General features: G+C 41.5%; 1 protein-coding gene, 1 long non-coding RNA gene and 1 other non-coding gene across 4 annotated transcripts; 1 reads left to right on the top strand and 2 right to left on the bottom strand.

Moving 5' to 3' along the window:
- The first annotated feature begins 1,466 nt into the window (after positions 1 to 1,466).
- LOC116653494 lies at positions 1,467 to 9,171 on the top strand. Its single transcript, XR_004307455.1, has 2 exons — positions 1,467 to 3,770; positions 4,242 to 9,171. It is a non-coding gene; the product is annotated as an uncharacterized LOC116653494 (long non-coding RNA).
- Positions 8,403 to 18,551, bottom strand: EIF4G2 (eukaryotic translation initiation factor 4 gamma 2). Of its 2 annotated transcripts, XM_015863980.2 has the most exons (22): positions 18,355 to 18,551; positions 18,062 to 18,126; positions 17,834 to 17,899; positions 17,303 to 17,428; positions 16,832 to 16,934; positions 16,081 to 16,212; positions 15,922 to 15,988; positions 15,687 to 15,838; positions 15,167 to 15,277; positions 14,761 to 14,844; positions 14,579 to 14,677; positions 14,208 to 14,349; positions 13,952 to 14,112; positions 13,403 to 13,516; positions 12,496 to 12,621; positions 12,125 to 12,229; positions 11,831 to 12,046; positions 11,278 to 11,536; positions 10,879 to 11,083; positions 10,262 to 10,473; positions 10,008 to 10,129; positions 8,403 to 9,788 (listed from the first exon to the last, which is right to left on the bottom strand). In XM_015863980.2, exons 1-22 carry the CDS (start codon positions 18,409 to 18,411, stop codon positions 9,723 to 9,725), a joined length of 2,790 nt encoding a protein of 929 aa, XP_015719466.1. In that variant the 5' UTR covers positions 18,412 to 18,551; the 3' UTR covers positions 8,403 to 9,722. The 2 variants fall into 2 exon arrangements, with proteins under 2 accessions (XP_015719466.1, XP_015719465.1); XM_015863979.2 differs by lacking the exon at positions 13,403 to 13,516 and having other exon boundaries at positions 18,355 to 18,426.
- On the bottom strand, positions 13,201 to 13,361 carry LOC116653567. Its single transcript, XR_004307666.1, has one exon. It is a non-coding gene; the product is annotated as a small nucleolar RNA SNORD97 (small nucleolar RNA).
- Positions 18,552 to 20,550: the final 1,999 nt, after the last annotated feature.

Here is a 20,550-nt window from a genome sequence, read left to right as displayed (position 1 = left end):
TGGAAAAATCTGTTACTCTCTCTTGACAACATTCCTTGACTTCTGGAGAAGGTGGGAGGCTTGCAGCTATTACATTTCTTGTAGTGACAATTTATTCCAGAACAAAATACATGGAATTACAAGTATAATACTGCATTATTGTAGAAGTAACTTTAACTCCTAGTTTCTGTTGTGTTTCCACTAACAAAGCACATGACTACACGATAAGCTGTCGTTTGAGTTCTGCTGAAGTTTAGGATTTTGCCCTCATCAAATGTGAGCCCAATCTGTCTTGGATTATTGTAGAAGAGGTCAGTGGATGGTTTGATATTTACCATTTTTTTTTCCCAGATTTAAGTTGATTCTGTAGATTATAGACTAGGCCCTTCAAAAGAGCAAAAGAAAACATTGAGAAGTAACTTAAAATTTAATTGGCCAACTTGTTGGGTGGTTCTCTTTGTTTTTCTTTTTTCTTTTTCTTTTTTTGTCTGCTTTGTTTTATTTTATTTTTAATTTGATTGTTCAGATTTTTGTGGTTTTTCTTTGTTTTTCTTTTAATCCACCTACTCAATTTTGTCTTTCAGAAACCTTTCTGGCTCAGTGCTTGGTGGGAAGGAGTAGCTGCCCCTGCCATAACAAAGCATCTTTGTGTAAATTAATAGATTCTCTTCTAAATTTAACTCTGAAAACAAGAGCGGTCTGTCAACATAGAAGCAAGGTGCAGGTATATATTTGGAAACAAGCTGCTAAGGAGTGCATTGGGGAAGGCAGGACTTATGGTAGGAGCACTACAGCTAAGGTTACACTGGTTCTTTCTGAAAGATTAATTACTTCCTTTAATGGAAATGCCCTTTTATTTATATTTCTCACCTGAATCTCTTACTTTGGCTTCTGCTCTATGCTCAGTTTCTCAGAATTAATGCCCGAAGAGATGCTCACTTTGCCTGTGTTTCAGTTTCTGTTGTCTGTACACACTAGAGGGGAAAGCTTAGTTTTTCAGTACAGCAGAAGCTGTTCTAAGACTAGAGAGTGAAAACTGTAATAGTAAGATCAAGCAAGACATACATTTTAAACATACGTTACAAAAGATATCAGCTGGAGACATAAAATCAGTTTGCTGATGCGAACATCACTCCTGAATAATGGCTGCAGTTGTGCAGAGCTATTTCTTGCATAAGCAGCATTATTCCTGTGAGCTTAATGGAAAGTTAAGCCTTAATTGGCCACATGAAATAAAAATATCCTGACCACTTCTCTCAAGTGCCATGAAGTCTAAAGGATGGATTTAAGCTGATCTGCCCAGTTCAGTGATGTGATCCAAGCAGAACCCAGGGTTCACTTCAGCTGCCTGCAATGTATGCTTATACATAAGAGAAATGTTGCTAACATCTCCAGAGTTCATATATATAAAGATAATTCTCTGTGGGAAAAAATATATATAAATATATAAATAAATATATATATATATACATATATACATATATATATATATATATACACAAATATATATATATATAAAGATAATTTTCTGTGGGAAAAAAAAAAGCCAATTTGGAGTTGCTCAGTTACTGTATCCTGGTCTATGTTACCTACAAATCCCAGCAGGTACTTTCAGTTCTGGTTTTGCAGAACATCCTACTTCTTTCTTCCACCAGTGGTCATGTAGTCTTAACGTTTTCATACATCTTTGCTGCTACTCTTAAGAGAAGTGTAAGAGCATAATGGGCAAAGAGGTGTGCTACAGGAGCTGGATTTGGTGTAGTGTGTTCTCTCACTGCTACATATGAATAATCACTCTGTTTTGGGGTTTTTTTCACCCCTTTTGGTTTGTGTGCCATTAATGGAACTTGAGCTGCTTTGGGTCAGAATGATTTCTTACTTAGGTTGTACATTACCTGAAAAACTGGAACCCAGACTTGTTTGGATCTCCAGCTGTTTTAAAATGTTACTTCCATTATTGTGGTTGTCATTTCTAACAGGATACAGTAAAATATTTTGCCAGATTCATGTTTGTAACCACCATCTTATATTTAATTGGATGAGTGAAAGCACATCGAATTGCTGCTGTGGCAAAGAAATTCCCCTGATGTTAAAAAATAGAATACAGATTGGGTCAAAGTTATTATTAATTCAAGTTCTAAACCACTTTTTAGTTGTTATCTCACTATTGGTAATTACAGCCTCCTGTAATTCATATCAGATACTTTTTGTCTGATCTGTGTAGTCCTTGGAGCATGGAGTATTTTGTATGATTATGAAATAGCAGGCATTGTTGTTGGATTAGTAATAGCCTCTTTGTCCCCCTTCATATTAGGCCAGCAAATGATCTACTTCTGTTTTTAAATGGTTTAATTTTAGAAGAGATTATAAACACATAATTTCACTATTAGAAAGAGGTTGAAATCTGGGCCAGGAATATGACTTGGAAACAAATGAATGTCCAAGTTGTCAGTTTATTACCAAATTAAACCTTGATGGTTAAGACTGAATCTTAATTGATATTTAAGAGAGATTTGGAGCCAGTCATTCCTCCATTCAATTCCACTTTGAAGTAAACTGGTGTGAAGCTGTTCTGCTCTTGCCAAATACTTTATGGAGTCCATTAATTAATATCTTCTGGACAGCTTCAGCAGAGCATGTGGTTAAATTTGCACAGTCACTGGGGCTGCCAAATAATCACACGCTTTCATTTGTGGAAACAGACCATGATGATTTGTTCAAAAGGAAGGAATAAATAAACAAGAAAGCAGCCCCTGAAAGTGCGCAAAATCCAGATTGTAAGTAACAGCTTTAAATAACTGGATGGCAGAAAATGTACTTGCTTTGGGATGACTATTGTGCTGCATTTAGCTCTGGTGGGTAAGGAAAAGGGAAGGTACTCTGTCCTGTTGCCTAGTAGGTAACTGAAGCTTCTAAGGCTGCAGTCCCTTGGGTAGTGGCATCTGGAGCGCTCTGAATCACTTAAGATGGGGTGAGTACAGACAGTTCCAGTCATACCTCAGTAAACCTCCTTCCCCAGCTGCTGGAACCATGGCAGGCATGTTTCAGTTTAGATGTTCCTTTGAGAATCTGTTGATGAAGGTAACCAGCTAGGACAGCTGTCAGGAGAAATTTCCTTTGCTATTGGAGTTGTTTGGGGTTGGGTCATAGAATCGTAGAATTGTTTGAGGTGAAAGGGACCCTTAATAGCCACCTAGTCCCGATCCCCTGCTGTGAACATAAACATTCATCGCATCTTTGGGATCCCTTACAGCTCAGGCCAAAGCTGCACACTGCCCAGCAGAAAGTAGATCTACTCTACTTTGCACTTCCTGGAATCATCTGTTGCTTAGGCAGGGAAATTATGGGCAGAACTTTGTGTCCAGGAGCAGCAACATCAAATGAAAAAGGTGGCAGCTCTGTAAGAGAAATTAAATTTAAAGGAAGAAAAAATTAAGCAGGAAGATGGGGACTTTATGTCATAAATGCTTTCAATTACCAGATCCCAACATAACATCTATTAAGCTGATATCATAATAAGTGAATAAGAACTACAGTAGGTGCAACCTAGTGCATGTAGAACCATAGATTTATGTGCCTATTCTAATTCCAGAAAGAATATTGTTGTCGTTTTAGTTTAAGGGATCGCAGCCATGATGTCAAGTGGAAAAGAATTATTTTCAAAGTGAGTTAAAGTTGCACAGAATAACCGTGACAAAGTCAACCACGAGGAGACCAGACGTGTAGAGCCTGAAAAGCATGAGCTGTAATTCCAGCTGAGAAAATCATGGGAGGAAAATTCTAAATATAAAGTAAGTCTCTTAGTTAACAACTACTGGTATATATCTACTGGTTCTTGTCTCAACTGTCTAACTCAAATAAATTGCTTTTCATTAACAGTTGTCCCTGAGGATTTATTGGCGTACCAAGCTTCTGTCTGTATTCAGCCCATTTCATCTTCATTCTTGTTGTACCTGGCATTTCCTCTAAACCCCACCTGCAAGAATCATAAAAACAAACCTTGGATACTCTTAAGTTTACAGCCCTCGTGGCTGCAGGGAAATGCTGAAGCATAGTTCCCCACCTATTTAAAACTGGAAAAAAAACTAAAAACTGACCGGTTTCTACTGCAGCTCAAGATTTCTAGTCCAAACATTCGTGGTATATAGCTTTATGGATGGATGTAATGTTCTTGATGAACACACGTATAGGATGGTTTATGGGGAAGCAGTTATTATTTATTTATTCTGAATTTTAAATTATTTATCCTTTGGATTTAACAGAACTGTCACAGACACAGCACTGCAGCAACTCAAGGGGCTGAGCAACTGGAGCTCCCAGGCTGGAAAGGCAGAAACACTTCAGTGAACGTGGAAAAGAGGAAAGAATGTGAGTTACAGACACACAAATGCAGCATTTGGGAGAAATTCCTCAAGACTTAGAAGAAAAAAATCAGGTAAAAATCAATGTGTCTGTAATGATCACTAGTTAGCTAAAACTTGCTTTTCAGATACTTTAAAACGCTAATTTTAGAGGCCTTGGAAGACAGCATGGCCAAGATTTTCTCTACATTTATTGCTAATTTTGTTTTTCTTGTACTTTCTGCACTGTATCCTTTTCTCACAAATCACCTATCTAAATTTTAAAAGCTGATGAATGAGTTCCTGTACTAATTTGTGCAGAGAAAATCACCAAGTTTATTTCCTATCTATAATATTTAATAAATCCACAAGTGTCTATTTCTAGAACTCCATCAAACAGGAGCTGGTTTCACCATCCTATTTTGAACTGTGTTCAGGTGTATATTCTTCCATACTGAGTTCACCCTATCAGAAAGCAGCAGGCAGACATTTATCAACTTAGCCTCAAGGAGCTGAGAGGCCCCCCTTAATGCTGGTGCTTCTTATTATGTTAAATGCTTTCCAGAAGCATTTGTGGAAAAGATGTTAAGAGATCTACGCCAATTAAAGTTATTTTCAAGTATCTGAATAGACCACCAGCTCATAAGCTGATGGAGGCAGAGGGCAGTGCTGGCCTGGGTAACAGAGCCTCTAATGCAGTCAGCTCTACCTGCCGTGTAATTTACTTCTATTCTGGTCATTACAACTGGCACAATTGCAGTTATGCCTCAGGAAAGGCTGGTAGCCCGCTATGCTGAAGTGAGCATTTTCATTCCTTGTTTTTAATTCTAATGCTTTTGGTAACTTGACCTTCATTTCCTAAATTTCACATTGTCTTAACTGAAAGGAAGAGTCCATGAACTCCTTATCCTCCACGTACTTTATACACTCTATTAAAGATCACTTCTCCCTCCACGATCTCACTTTGCATGGCTTCTTAGATAGTAACAGTTCTGAGAATACTTCACACATCAGTTATTTTAAGCTTCTCACTGCTAACCTAAACAAAAGCTCAACAGATTAATGTCTGAAGTATTTAAAGATAAAAACCACTGTCAGATAGTTTCTTTCCTCACTCCAACCATTTATTTATGCCAAATAAAATTCTGTTGTCATGGCTACTTAATCAACCTATTACAAATAACATTTCGCCAGCTACCAGATGTATGGACTCTGTTAAAGCCCATCATGGACACAGGCTTTATAAAATGAATCCAGATGAGTCCGTATCACTTTAACAACTCCACATTAAAAGCCACACCATCCATCCCTATAATCAATCCTTCATCAGGACAGAATTTCCCTACAAATGGGACGATCCAACTTGATGTTCTTCAGAGGTAAAGGCCTGATGTACTCACTGAGAAGTGAATCTTACTGTGCAATGCACAGATTGAGGAATACTCTGCAACGTGTTTGCATCTTTCTTACTACACAGGAAACATTTTCAATGAGTCTCTTCTTCATCCAGTAACAAACTTGTTTTTGGATGTCCTTTCCTGATAGCTCTGGAAGTGCTTGCCAAGCTGTTGACATCTCAAAGCTGTTCTGATTTGTTCTCATTGAAATACTACTGCTGGTTCTATTAAACCTTAATATCTGCAACTACCTGCTGTGCAGCTCTGAAGTCTCAGCTGCACACAGGCAGTCCTGTTTTGCTTTTGAGGATACAGCAAATAGCTTTTAAGATCTGCCTACAAGCAGATTTTGCTCCACTGAACTGAAACCACATCTGTGTGTGGAAGATGACTTTTGACTGTGCAAGTCTAGAGGAGCTATGAACTAATCTGAACCAGCCATAAACTTCGCTTTTGTCACTGCAGCTGCCAGCCTAGATTATAATGTGAGCAAAAACTCATGTTCTGGATGCTGCCTCGGAATTTAAAGAAACTGTTAAACTGTGCTGAAATTACCTGATCACTGTTTGGATTTACTCAGTGCTCTGCAGGAACCTGCAAACCCACGTAGCAGTCATGTAGTAATTTGCCTGCTGAACACTCTTGTCATATGCTACCATTATGCTCTGTGCCCAACCTCACCCCTGCCAGCCCCAGGCTTCAGCTTGCCATTTTCCTCACTTAAAAAAGGAAAAAAGCAGGAAAACAACCAGCAATGCCTGTTCAGTCATGTTTTCTCTATTGGAAGCTTCTATTAAACACTCTCCTTGAATATCCAACTCCAATACAAATGACTGCCCGGGCAGACTGCAACTTGATGAAACTTTCTGCTCTTTAATACGAGACTGACTCATTTAGATGGCCACACTTCTCATGACTTAGCTACAAAGTGAGCTGTGCAACTGACAAATGGCACAGAAGCTTCCTGAGCCACCACAGCAACCTCATTCACCATTTCACAGTGCAAACAAAACAAACAAACGTGCACTTTTTCCAATCTTTCTGCATGTGTTATGTTAAATGATCAAAAATCGATACTAAACAAACACCATCATTCATCAGTCAGTTATAGGTTTAATCTGGACTGTGACTTTACTAGTTTAAAATGGAGTACGCTCTATTTACATTTAAAACACGGCTCTACTTATGTCACTCAAACATCACACCAACTCAACACCCATCCCTTTTACTAGACTGCACAGCGCAGTCATGTTATAGAAGTATGCAGACTAAGAACAAGATGCTCCTTTTCCCATTTTGTAGAAAGATTAAATGAGCCACTGCAAAGTCAAGAGCCTTTTTTATACCAGTTTCAAGAGGCCAGATATGCACATACGAACTGCATGCGCAAGTCTTACGATGGGAATCATTTCAGAATTTAATAGCATTTTCTGATGCGTGTATTCCACATTTTCAAATGCTTATAGTTGGGTTAACAGCTTACTCTGTGCTAACAGAATTTAGGGTATCAGAAGTGATTTTACCTGATCTAACTTGTTACAGAAACAAAAATAAAAGCCAAGCAGCAAAGCCTTCATGCACAAGTACATATGACCATAGTGATTAGATTGAAGACTGGGCAAGAATACAAGGCTTATTCATGCTACTCAACCTACAGCTGCCAGTTTAAGCTCCTCCAGAAAACTGCTAGGACGGTTGGCAGTCTGGTTCTTTTTTAATTAACAATTCTTTTACTTGCACCTCTTCTTATAATTTTTTGCCTCACCTCTACGGCACTTAGTTGAAAACTACCAGTTAGAGCTGTGCTTTTGTGACTGGCAGCTCGTGTTCAGCTGTGCAGCACCTGAATGAATTGCACTGGGTATTCAAGCAAACTACATCTGAACTAAGAAACAGCACGGTAGGGAACACGTCACCAAACTGATCAGCTGAAGTGACTGTTAAATGTGAAATAATAAAAGATCTTGATTTTACAGTGTCCTACCTGTTTGACTGCTGAACCTCACTACGTAGGATGTGAACATTTGGGAATGCTTATCTGATGATAAGAAACAAAGCTGAATACTGCAGTTTCCTCTACAATGAATTGCAGAACAGCCTTTAAGTTACGAAAATTGATGTAACTGGAGGAATGCATTTGGAGGCCCTATGATGGATCTACCACTACTCTCAGCAGTTGCAGCTACATCAGCAGAAGCAGCAACTTCTCCCTCCTCAAGCTGCTGTCATCCTTCACTTTCTCTTACTTGGGCTGGAAATGTTAAGTTACTGCTGGCTGTGCCACTGTACTGAGATACTGACAGCAAGTGGTGAAGTGCTAAGGGTAGTCAAATTATTTGCTAGCAATTCAATTTAAACACTCCTTCCTTACTGATGTGATCTGGATTACCAGAATACATTGTAGTGAAACACTGGGCTACGTGTTGTGTTTTACTCTGTCCTCAAGCAAGTTACTGACCCAACTTTAGAAATCCAATGAGAAAAAAAAGCCTCAAAAAAGTCCCAAGTGTGCTGCTTCCAACTGCAGGTCAGGAAGCCAGTCCTGAATAATGAAGGGCCAGCAATGCAAGAACCACACCCATCTGACTAGTCACAGTCCTTTAACATATTTAAATGCAGACTACTCTTCCCTCAAAGTAAACTTCATCAAGATCCCAAATCTTTTTCTTCTGCAACATTTTCATCTTCTACCATGTGAAAGACACTCAGCCTAAAGCACTTCCAGCACTGGCAAGAACAAGCCTCCAACCAGAAGAAAACTTCTGCTCCTACAAACATACCACCTTTGACAGTCAGCAAAACCACTGATGAAAAAATTTCACTACGAACAAAGTTTTAGGAAGTAAAAGTACTTTGAGCATTTAATAGATGACATTTTAAGCTGACACTCTGTTGTTGTTTCTAATTTCATTATTGGAGAAACAGCGAATTAGTCAGTGCCACTTTAAAGAAAGTCAGTTTCAAGCATTAAGAAGAAAAAGGCAAATTACTCACTGAATCACAAGGCAACGTCACACTTACTCCTTCAACAGGTATTTGTCAGTTATCCTCCTAACATGGCAAATCAGTGTCTGCTCTGCTCTCTGATCTTACTAAGAATTCATGAACAAATTGAGACAGACCTTTTATAAAAAGAATCCCAAGATGTTCCCAGTCTAAGTAAACTCCTACTGATGTTCTATTCAGCAAGTAAACTAGTTCTCAGTCAAAGCCCTTCTGCTGGGACACGTTCAGAAACAAGTCAAGTATCACAATGTTTATTGATAGATACAAGTATATAAAAATCAGGGCATGAACATGTCTTGATAAGTTAAGTAGACTTAATTTCAATATTATAATAGAGGGACCAATTCAAATTTCTCACCATCATGTTTCACACCCACAAAAACCTCCTCCAAAGGGCATTAAATCATCTGTCCAGCTGATCAGTTTTTGTGCAAGTAAACTGTTTCTTTAAAAAAAAAAAAAGACTTGTGCACTTGCCCAGGCTCAAGGATATTAAAACCTAGCACATAAAGCCCATTACTAGAGGTAGAAATACAGGCAATATACTATTACGGCAACAACCATCAATTACAGTTAAGGATTCTCCGTAACAACCAAATGGATAATCAAATATTGCAACAACTCAAGTATTACACTGAGCAAAGTGCGTTTCTACAGTATTCAGTGTTGCTATTCAGTTTTCTAACTTAAAAACAGCCTATGATAACTGGCAGCAAAGAAGACCCTTGCAACAGACTGCTTCTGCTCGAGAACTTATGATGTAATTATTGCATGCTGCTAATACACTGTTACCTAAACATTAAAGATACTCTAAAATATTTTTATTGTAGACTATTAAGACATACTACAAAAACCTTTTGCAGAGGATATCCTACTGACATACATCTGCTTTAAATATTGTGAAACATTACAGCGGAATGAATTTTCGCAGTGGTTAGGTCAAATGCAGTTACATCATAGCAACAGTATGTTTGCACAATTTAAGGCTTTGGCTGGTTCTTTAGTCAGCTTCTTCTTCAGATTCTTCTTCTTCAGCAGTTTCCAGCCAGGTTAGCCACTGGTTTACCTGCAGTTACATAAAACCAGTTTAAGGCAACAGGAATAAGTTACCCGATATACACATCTGCAAAATACTGCTTTCCCCAAACTCATTTTACGTGTTTCCACTACACTCTACACTCATTTCATTTCCCCTCAGTCCTTCCTAGTGAATAACTCCCCATGTTTCTCCAAGTTATGCCCCAGCAGAGCAGGGATTACAAGACAGAGCTGTTATTAAGGTTACCTGGAATAAAGCTTTGCCTTTTCCTGGAAACTCTTGAGTAATATCTTCTTTCCATGCCAAAAAGGCTTCTTCTTCAATGATCTCCATATCATAGAAATGAACAAAGAAGCGCAGTAACATGCCTATGGAAGGAAGCACACAGATCAAACTGTTAACTTTATAAATTCCTAACAAGTGTACCTGTCTAAAGAGACACAGTGAACCTGTAATTTATACACAAGCAAGTTGTGGTTTAGGTAAGATTACACACGTACCTTTTGGAAAGTTACTGTTGTAGCAGTGCACCTGGAGCGCATATAAAGCACTCACTTGCAGATCAACATGGTCATGGAGGAACTTCTGCATTACTGGCTTGAAGGAAAGAAGCAGTTGTTTCTCCTGCTCTAGTTGCTCTTTCGATGGAGCAGATGAAGAATCTGATTCGTCACTAGGTGGGTTAACTTCACTTGAAATATACTGCAAGAAACTGGACCAAAGACAGAAAGGTTAGTTCTGTGAACTCCAGGACACAACAGCACGATTTTATGCTCTGCAACTACTAAGTTCAGCCTGCTCACTAACTTAAGCACACGTTAAGGTGCATGTGTTACACTGTCTGCTACAAAATCCTACTTATGCCAAGTTATGGTTCTGAAACATTTAACAGAGTAATCAGTTCTACATTCCTCATCCCCAAGTAAAACACTTCCAACTGAAGTAAACAGATACTGGGCACTGGAAGAGAGCAAGTCCAGCTAAAACAACTTTCATCCCTATCTCGGCATATACCACCTTATGCAAAGGTACATGCCTTTGTCGCCTTGTAGTCAATTATTTATGGGTGGCTTGACAAGGCACGTGCCTGAATCACATCAAGAAACCATCTCCTCACCTGGTCATCAATATATTCACAAATCCTTTATCTACATGAAGCTTGGGTGAAATGTTATCTTTAATCCACTTATAGATGGCTTGTGGGGATGGATCCGATTTTATTTGCTTTAGCAGTTCCTTCTCCAGTTTCAGAAGTGGGAATAAGAAGCTAAGCCCTTTCCCTTCTAAGATCTCCAGCATGCGGTCCTTGTTCTGGTCAATTTCTGAAAAGTAAGGAAGACACCTTAAGAGATGGTGATCATTGATAGCTATTAGAAACAACATCCTCATTAAGGATCTCACTAAGGATCTTGACAATTGACTGCACTGAAATGACTACATTAACTGGTGCAAACCACACAAAAACCACCTCATGTACTACTAAGAAATATCTCAACAGTAAAGCAATGACTCTTACCTGGTAACATTTTCTGCATATTCACTTTGCTTTGTTGGAACAATTCTGTTAGCCATTCACGATCTTGCAACTTAGCTAACTGCTGAAGGCAAAGCAGGAAGAGAGGGAAATGGGTGCCACTTTCCAGTGGTTGAGCCAGTTCGGAAATGCTCACCAGTTCTGAAATAATGGCACGGGCTGCAAACTGTGCTAAGTAGGATTTCACCAATGGGATGTCCACCTCCAGTTTGGGGCACTGGTCCAATACATTCAGGAATGCCTACAAAGCAGTAACAACATGAGACACTGAGATTTTGTTCTTGCATACAGTAATACTGTCGGTAAATAAAAGCCTTTTTTTCCCCTCCCCCACTGAATCATTTGCCTAGAGGTTTCCTGCTTCCAAAAATCCCAAACCTACATTTCTTTCCTCATTACCTACTACATACTCTTGCAAATCTGTACATGACTTCTATCTCCTTACATCAACAAGACAAAACAAAATTTGCTAACTATCTGTATCCAAGCTAGACATCACAAACAGCCATGCACAAGGACTATCAGACTGCAGTACCTGCATGAAGTTGTCACTCGTGGCTATTCCCTCCTGTTTGAGTAAGCTGATCAAAGTACTTGCTTTCTCTTTGTCTTCATCTGATCGATCGAGGGACTGACTGATTACTTTGCTCAACATCTCAGGAATGAAGTGTTTTGGAGCTCTCATTTCTCTCACAGCATTGACAGCATCATTAGCATTGCCATTATTTAGATACTCAGTCACAACAGCTTCCTAGAGAAAGAGACCAGATGGTTAAACATATGTTTTTATAAGTATTTTTAAAGAAGCGTCACAATATAATTTACGTACAGTTTGTTTAAGTAGCTCTTCTTTAGAAGGAGGTGGCTTCTTGGTGGTCTTTGCAGGCTTTTCTTGTATAAGTGGTGGATTTGTTTTAAGACCAAGTTGAGGAGGCTGAAAGACAGTACCAAAAGTTACTTCTTTTAAGTCCATCTACCTACAATGTTGTTCTTTCAAAGAAACTTAACAACTTCCAGCATTTGCTAAAGCAGGTTCAAGTTAAAATTACATCCTCAGACATGCTTTCTCATCTTCTTCACGTGCTACAAAAAAAACTTTCCCTCCCTTATTAGACATGGGCTCAAGTTTTACATGCATGCAAGAATTCAGTAAAGTCAAAGAAAACTTGGTCAACGGCGCACAGTAACTTTGATATTTACCTGTCCCAAAGGTGGCGTCTGAGTGCGTGGTGGTTGAGCACTGGGAGGAATCATAGTTATCTGGGGCTGAAGCTTTGGCACTTGGTTTTTATTCATTAGAAAAGCCTGAGCAGGTCTCAGGCTTATCTGTAAATAATCAGAAAAACCTCAAACTATTTCAAGTACTTGGACCAAGAATTACACAGAAATGGACTTGCATCAACCCATCCCATGTAAGCTTTCAGTTTCTACAGTGTAATCAGTCAGATTAAGCCAAACTGGTTTTGCAACCCCCAAAAGCATGACTCAGTAAATCACAGCTTGCTGCAAGTTACTGTTTTTATTAACACCTATACCAAGATCTGGAATTGCTCCTTTCAGATGCAGTATGTTAAGAGATCTAAGAAGATACCTAGCATGTTTGCAGACAGGTTTTACAGCTATGATGAAACTTCACCAATTGCTCAGAAATAAGAATATGAGTCTTTTACTCTAAATAACAATGCAGTTTACTTTGTGCTCAACATTTTGCCTACGGTCTAGGTCAGGAAAAAAAAAGAATAACTGCCTGGTCCAGCACTTCAGGGCTTCTACATCTTTTTCAGTGTTAGAATCTTCTAAACTTTCCATTAAAATGTGCTGTTATCAATATGATGCATGGGAACTGATGTCAGAGTAGTGCTCTTGGGGAGGTGTGGGAAGGGAAGGAAGGAACATTACAAGAAATTGCCCTCATATCTCAGTCTTGCTCACAGGACGCTGGATACCCTAGGGAAAGTGAGGAAGAAGGTGAAAGAGGAAGGGGCAAAGTAGGAGGAGGAAGAGAAGGAGGAAGAGTTCCAGCATAAGTCCTCATAATAACGCGTCTTGCTATAATCACTGGGCAATATTGAGTATAGGCTTTAAGTAATGTAGGCATGTAATATACCTCATCTGCATTAAGCTGTCCTTTCTTAGAAAACCGAGGTGGCATATCCTTCGACTGTCCTTGTTGCTGGGATAAGAGTCCCTGATTCTGGTTATGGTAGAGCTGGCTTTGCCCCTATTTCAGAAAGGGAGATATAGAGAAAGAAGTGCAGATGATGGAGTGGCGTACATCATATGGTAATAGTACCAGAGGGACCAAAGGAACAAAGATTCTATTTGTCAGGAAGGGAAAAAGGAGGAGCAGGGGTGGTGGGAGAGCAGCACCTATCCCTAAAAAATAGGGCTATCTTTCCAATAAAAATGCACCATTCTGACCCACCAAAGCCACATGCACCTTTCCTTGCAGTTAAAAATCAAAAACAAAAACGAGTGTATTCCTCATCTTTTCCATCATTTTAAGAAACTATTTAGAAAGCTTTTTGTAACAACTGAGAATCAGCTCTGATTAGAATCAAACCTGAGAAAGCCTTCCAACACAAACATACTATACTGCGTAACATATGCATCTGTAGGAGAGCTGCTTCACATGCTCAAGCCATTTTTTCCTTACCTGATTTTTCAGAAAAGATTTGCCTAGTTCTCCAAACTGGGGTTGAGCAGAAGGCATGAGGTGACCCCCATGGCCATTGAAAAGTTGGTTTGAACGATGGCGTCCCATAGTGGGTGAAAATCTATCCTGAATAACTCCTGGACCAGTACCAATTCCACTACCTGTATTGTTAGAAGACAGAAGACAGTTTGTTATCTTGTTGTATTCAACGCAATACAGCTGCAATCACCACATCAGCCTCAAAGTTTCAGCATACCTGGCATTTGTCCAAACATATCAGCAAGCCCTCCGAGTGGGTCCCTGTCAAGTTTCATCCTGGGTGGCATAAAGGGTCCCTCCAGAAAGAAGTCGCTTCTCATCACTTGAGACATAGGAGCAGGAATAAAAACTCCCAGATCCTTCAAAAGAGCAATTAATAACCTGGTTATTTAATAATAATAATACTCCTTGAGATAATCAAGTTCTTTGGCCAAGTTTACATGCTTTCAACCCTCAGCAACACCGTACTGTCACAATACCAAATAAACTTCTACATACAGAGGATGAGTTTTGTGACATAAAATAGTGTAAGTATTCCCTTAAGCATTTAATCAGAAGCAGAGGTACAAGACAATGTCAAATACTTACTTTTACCGCATCTTGACGGATTTGATTGATAGTCTTTGGTCCATTGTCAAGAAAAGCTTTGCGAGGAACCCAGTTGTGTTCTCTCAACTCCACAGTATCCTTGAAACATAAATAATTAAGGCATAAGCAAAGTCAGCTTTGGGGGGAAGGGGGAAAAACAGTAGGCCATTTTAATACCGTACCTGCAGCAGGAAACGAATCCTTGCTGGCAATTCCTTACTTGACATCAAGGAGCGCATTCGGGCAAAGTACTGATCCATTAAGGACTGAGAGAACAAAAGTCATGTTACAAATCAGTACAAACACATTTTGAAGAAGCATTTAGAAAAATAACATTCGCACTTATATGACTACTTAGTCAGTAATAATTGCATTTTCTAGGAAGACCTTTAAAGCCATCTGAAAAATTGCCTCCTTCCCGTTATCAAAAAGCTTTTATGTATGAGCAATACTTGGCACTCTTGCTCCAGGCAACATCAGATTTTCCCTTTTGTTCTTTTGAGTAGAGGCACAGAATGCTGAAGGTTGAGAGTTTTAGCCATGGATTTTATGCTATTTTTAAAGATTGCAGCAGTAACACACACCTACCTTGGCTTTCGCATGGTCTAATCTAGGTCCCACTGTCCTCATTATCTGACAGAGGCACTCCAAATCCTCCCCCATATCTTTGAGTTGGACTCTCTTCTTCTTTTCCAAAAGCTGAAGTATTAGAAGCAAAACAGTTACTTCAGTGTAACACAGATAAGAGTTTCTAACAACAGTGTGCAGCAGGACACGCAGAAATGTATCACATTATTCATCTTAAGAACTACTAATTGAAGCAGTGATCACTCGTTTAAGCTCTTCATACATACTCCGAACTATCTATGGTATTTTTGTCCAGGCCAGACTACATCTTTAGCTTGAGACAGTTCCCACAGCTTTAACCAAAACTCTTTTCCCTTTTAACCAGACACACAAGTATTTATTTCAAATAATGGTGTTTCTACTTAACAGGAAACACTGTGATTTTTACAGTCAAAGATTCCTAAAACAAGATGACTACTGAATTTTTTTTGCTTAGACTAAACACATTTGTTCTTAGCCCATGCCTAATCTATATACTCACTGTTTTGATGCACTTATGAAGGATAGATTCATGAATAAGGTCAAGCTTGCCAAGTTCTCCAATGAATTTGATGTTCCCCAGCATCTTGATCTTGGCAATGGCTCTCTGTTCCTCCTCCTCAGGGAGGAGGGGACCATCATGCTTATCATAGACTGGAAAACAAAAAGTCCAGTTAAACATGGCTGTTGGAATAGAAAATAAGTGAAATCCGTATTAAATTGGTTTCAAAACTTACTATCAACATTTCTGGTTCTGTTTTCAAATTCATCTTGAAGTTTAGATATTAGGAGGCGTCTGAATGTCTACAAGGAAAAAAACAAAGCTGTTAAAAACTTCAACACACAACTGTATGTCTTACCAAAATTGACCATTCCACAGTGACAGAAATACTCACTGTGCTTTGCTTCTGTCCTGGATGACTCTCTGCAGATGGGCCATCAAAGTTGGGTGCATCTTCTGCCAGTCGCAGACATAGTTGAGCATACAGTGAGCTATACTTGGGCTCTTCAAGGGCTTTGTCTACGATCTAAATAAAGTTATTTTCAGTAAGAGAGCTCGTGGTAGAATACAAATGTGTTAAGAAATGAAAGACCTTCTATACAATACTACCATTATACATGATCTAGAACACCTATTCCCTGCCACTGTATTTAATAAAACCCATTATTACTGTTTAACATATGATACTTAATACTGATACAAAACTGAGATAGGCTACTGAAAAAACTCCCATTATCCCAAAGTAATGAATGTGAATTTCCTCATCACTAACGCCCACTTCAGATTTAAGCAGCATTCAACGATTGCATCTAGCATACCAAATGCTACTTGTGACAGTTCTTCCCAGACAGTAAGGCTTGTTGAGCAGTGGTATGTGAAGAAGTAGTTGTAGGGAGGTGGAGGACAGAAATGAACACTGCTAACTAGCATTTCAAGATTAATGTTAGAGTATTAAATCTATTCCCTCTCCAGCATATCCCTTCCATACAGAAGCATTCCTTTATGACTGCATTACTTAACACTAGATAAACCATGTTGTTGTAACAGCCAAACTCTTTATTCTTATGTTGCAAGGAAACAGGAGCTTAAAAACAAACAAAAAACCTCCCTCCCCCACACCCCACAGAAAGAAACCAGCAGCTTACCAGCAGTATGACCCCTTTAAGGATGAGCTTAGACTCTACACCCACATTGAGGAGCTCAAGGCATAGCTTGTCAAACTTTTCAGGAGTAAGCTTATTTAGTATGCTAAAGAGGAACAAACAAAAAATTCAGATTACAAATCTTGTAAGCTTGCTATGAGTAATTTTAGATTTAAGTTTACCATTACTAGTTAAGCCTTTGGAGCAGAAAAGTGGAAATACAGTTTTCAAGTCAAATCCAGTTTTTATTTATTTTGTAACTTTTAGAATGGAAAGTAATTATCAGCATTAATGGTCAGAAAGCTTGCTTCTTAGGCTTGCAGCAGCAAACACTCACTGTATGCCTCATTCCTTAAGAGAAACCTCCTCACCCCCCTAAGCAACGCAAGAAATGTGCACGTCTTCCTCTTCTCCAGACTCATTTAATGAAGATATTGCTATATAACACAGCAAAACACCTTTCAGCAAACTTACCCTCTTACTTTCCTGAAGATTGCATCATGTCGTTCTTTGTCGTTTGCGGAGTCGTCATCTCGTCTAGTGCTTCGTGAAGGAATCCATTTCTGAGCGTTTTGCCCTGGGGTTTTCCCCAGGAACTCGCTGGAGGATTTTGAAAAACAATTTCAAGAACCATCTTTCCAGCATTATTTTACACAAACTATTACCACGTTGAGTTTTGCCTGAAGCATATTGCTCATCCTGCCAGCATGACAGTACCTGCTGCACAGCAAAATGCTCACTTAACAAGACCACTCCCAACACTAAAACCCTTCCTCTATACCTTTAACGCAAAACACATGAAGTGCTTTGTCCTCTTCGCATGACTCAAGGCACAATTCTAACATATTCTATACTACCCTGCCACAGATGGAGGACACTAACATTGCACAAACTCCATAATGCTCCTTGTACAAATCTGAAGGTAGACTATTTCCAGCTCTATTCACCATCACATATCCCGTACCCTTCAACTAAGATGCTAATCCAAAGAATAGGATGACGTACCTGTTGCTGGCAGTCTTGGGATAGTGCTGAGGTGCACCCCTACCACCTCCTCCGCCTGAAGAAGCACTGTTAAAACACAATCATGGAGTTTGCCTAAATTCAAAACACCATCATTTTCAATGACACATCATTACTACTGTAATTACTGCTAACTTGGAAAACATTTAATTCCCTCTCAAAGGCCCGCTACGCTGCCAAATGTTCAGCCAATCAACCCAGCACCAGTACCTGAAACGAGAAGCACCCCCTTCTGCAATCGCACTCTCCACTTTGGCGGCTTGACAACGAAGAATCTTCAAAAGAATAAAATTAAATTGACGGGGTGAGGAAAAACAAAACCTAGAAAGACAAATCGAGTGTTTATATTTTAGGTGCTTTTGTGAGCAACTGCTGTATCTCACTACACCTCCCACCTCAGGAAGCCCAGTCCCACCACCGCAGCCAATGCAAACAATGCCAGGAATCTCAGACTGAGGCAGTAAGGGCTCCGAAATCACCCAGTGTAGCAAAAATGCTGTAACCTGCGTCAAAATCCACACGGCCCGCACAGCACAGCGGGCGGAGCGGGCCGCCAACATGGCCGCCGGCGAACAAAAGGGCTGCGGAGGCGGCGCGGTGCGAGGGCGCCCCCAGGCGGCACTGAGCGCTGCCGTGCCGTGCCGTGCCGCATGGAGCCCAGCGCCGGACACGCCGCCCTTCCCCCACCGCAACGGGCGCCGCCCGCTTCCAGGCTGAGGCGCCGCCGGGGCCCGGCCGGCTCTTTGTTCTACGGCAGACACGGCAAAACGGACGGCAGCCGGCTCCTCCCGCACGGCTGCCCCCGGCAACAGCGCCTCGTAGCCCGATCACAACCCCACGAGAAGCGGAGAAAAAAAAATTAAACGGAAAAAAGTATTAACAGCAAAGAAATGCACGAGCCACGCGTCTGCCTCCGCGCTCCGTCCTCCAGCCCCATGAGGACCGACGGCCCCCGCCCCACCCGGCACCGCTCCTCCGCAAAGCAACCGGAGCACAGCCGGAACAACGGCAACGGCCGCACCGAGCTACCAACACGTAGCGCCCGCCCCGGCCTCCAGCACTGCGGATCTCAAAACGGTTCCGATCTCAAAACGGTTCCGCTCGGTTTTTCTGCCCCTCCCGGACCCGTCTGCCGAGCGCCTCCCCGCTCAGCGCCCGAGCTGCGGGCAGCGAGAGCCGCCACCGGCTCCGTCCGCCATTTTGTGCTTAAGAAAGCGACAAGAAGCCGACGAGAAAATGGCGGCCACTCGGCCAGCCGCCATTTTAAGCGGCGGCCGCAGCGGTCCCCGCTCCGTTCCGGGCCCCAACCGCTCCCCCGCCACACCCGAATCGCTCACCTTCCCTAAGGCCTTGTCCGCTTCCCCGGGTCCCGGCGGCTACCAAGGGCAGGGGAAGAGGCAAGAGAAGGGGAGGGAGGGGAAGGGAGCCGGGGACCGGGGCTGGGGAGGGGAAGGGGGGAGCGCGCGGGGCAGGGCGAGTCTCCGAGTCACCACAGCAGAAGCAGCAACCGCCCGGCACGGCCCGCAGCCACCTCCATAGAGAGCCGACTCGCCGCCGCGTCTAGCGCGCACCGAGCCAGCCCCACTAACTTTATTACCTTCACGCAACCTACCCCACCTCTCGCCAGCCGCAGCCAATCGCGGCGAAGCTCTCCGCCCGCCCGGCCAATCACGACGCAGGAAGGGGGAGGGCTTAACGTCCAAGTGGGAGGAGGAAGGAGGAAGTTTGGTTGAACTGTGCCACCGCCGCAGTGCAGCACCCGTATTCGCCAAAGCAGTTACGCAGCGGGAGTGGCGGTAGCGCCTCAGAGAGAAGGAGAATATACGCAAGTGGCGTACCGGCTTAATGGCGACAGCTTGGCTGCCTGTCTGCTGCGCTGTTTGTGCCTGTGCTGCACCCATCACTGAAATCCCAGTGCTAGAGCGTGAGTTCTGTCACGAAAAGGTAGTTTTATACACGTCTACGTGAGCTTTTTGCTTTTTATAAGCGCCCGTTTCCCTTCGCACAAACCACATTTCAGATTAGTGTGAGGCTGTGGTAAAACATCAGCAGACAGCTGTGGCCTGCGGTCAGATCCAAGGGGCAAAGCTGCTGTTGGAGCTCCTAAAGCCCGATTGTGCACATCAAATGGAGCTTTCTGAGTTTAAAAGCTATCTGCATGTCTGTGTGTGCTTCCAGCTTTTCACTGACCTACACACAGCAAGGCATCCTGCTTCTGAACAACCAGCAGTCTCACACGTAAGAGCCATTTTTACATAGTTACTGTACTAAGCACGTAGTTGGTGGGGCTTTCGTGCTCCTTCCCGGTTAAACAAAACAAAGATGGCTCAGCTTTCAGCTGTAGGTGGAAGCTGGACTCAGGGGAGACTTGCAAAAGCTTACCAGAAAGAGGTTAGTCTGTAACCATCAGAGCTACATTGTTACTGAGGTAATAGCTGCCTGCCAGCCACGATTAGAGGATCTTAAGCGGGAAAGGGCAGAAAGGAAGGGCTGCAGGAGCCCCACAACAAATCTCTGCAAACATCCACGCATACACCTCCTGCTTTCAGTTGCTGTGACTCATGATTTAGATGACTGAGTGAAAGGGATACGTATAATAACACGTGAACCACACAGACAGCATGTCCAAACAAATGGTATTTCAGAACTTCCAGTTTCCCAGACACAGCCTCGTTTCTGTTGCTTTCAACACCAAGTGT

The sequence above is a fragment of the Coturnix japonica genome, chromosome 5, assembly GCF_001577835.2.
Source record: "Coturnix japonica isolate 7356 chromosome 5, Coturnix japonica 2.1, whole genome shotgun sequence".
Taxonomy (NCBI): domain Eukaryota; kingdom Metazoa; phylum Chordata; class Aves; order Galliformes; family Phasianidae; genus Coturnix; species Coturnix japonica.
The sequence above is the reverse complement of the archived record's forward strand: the minus strand, read 5'-3'. Positions and strand labels throughout refer to the sequence as shown.

Coding starts and splice junctions, on each gene's coding strand:
- EIF4G2 (XM_015863980.2), bottom strand. CDS start 18,411: ATGTTGGCGGCCCGCTCCGCCCGCTGTGCTGTGCGGGCCGTGTGGATT. Junction 17,429..17,833: donor CCCAAGACTGCCAGCAACAG/GTACGTCATCCT, acceptor AAAATCCTCCAG/CGAGTTCCTGGGGAAAACCC. Junction 12,047..12,124: donor AAGAGCTACTTAAACAAACT/GTACGTAAATTA, acceptor CTCTTTCTCTAG/GAAGCTGTTGTGACTGAGTA.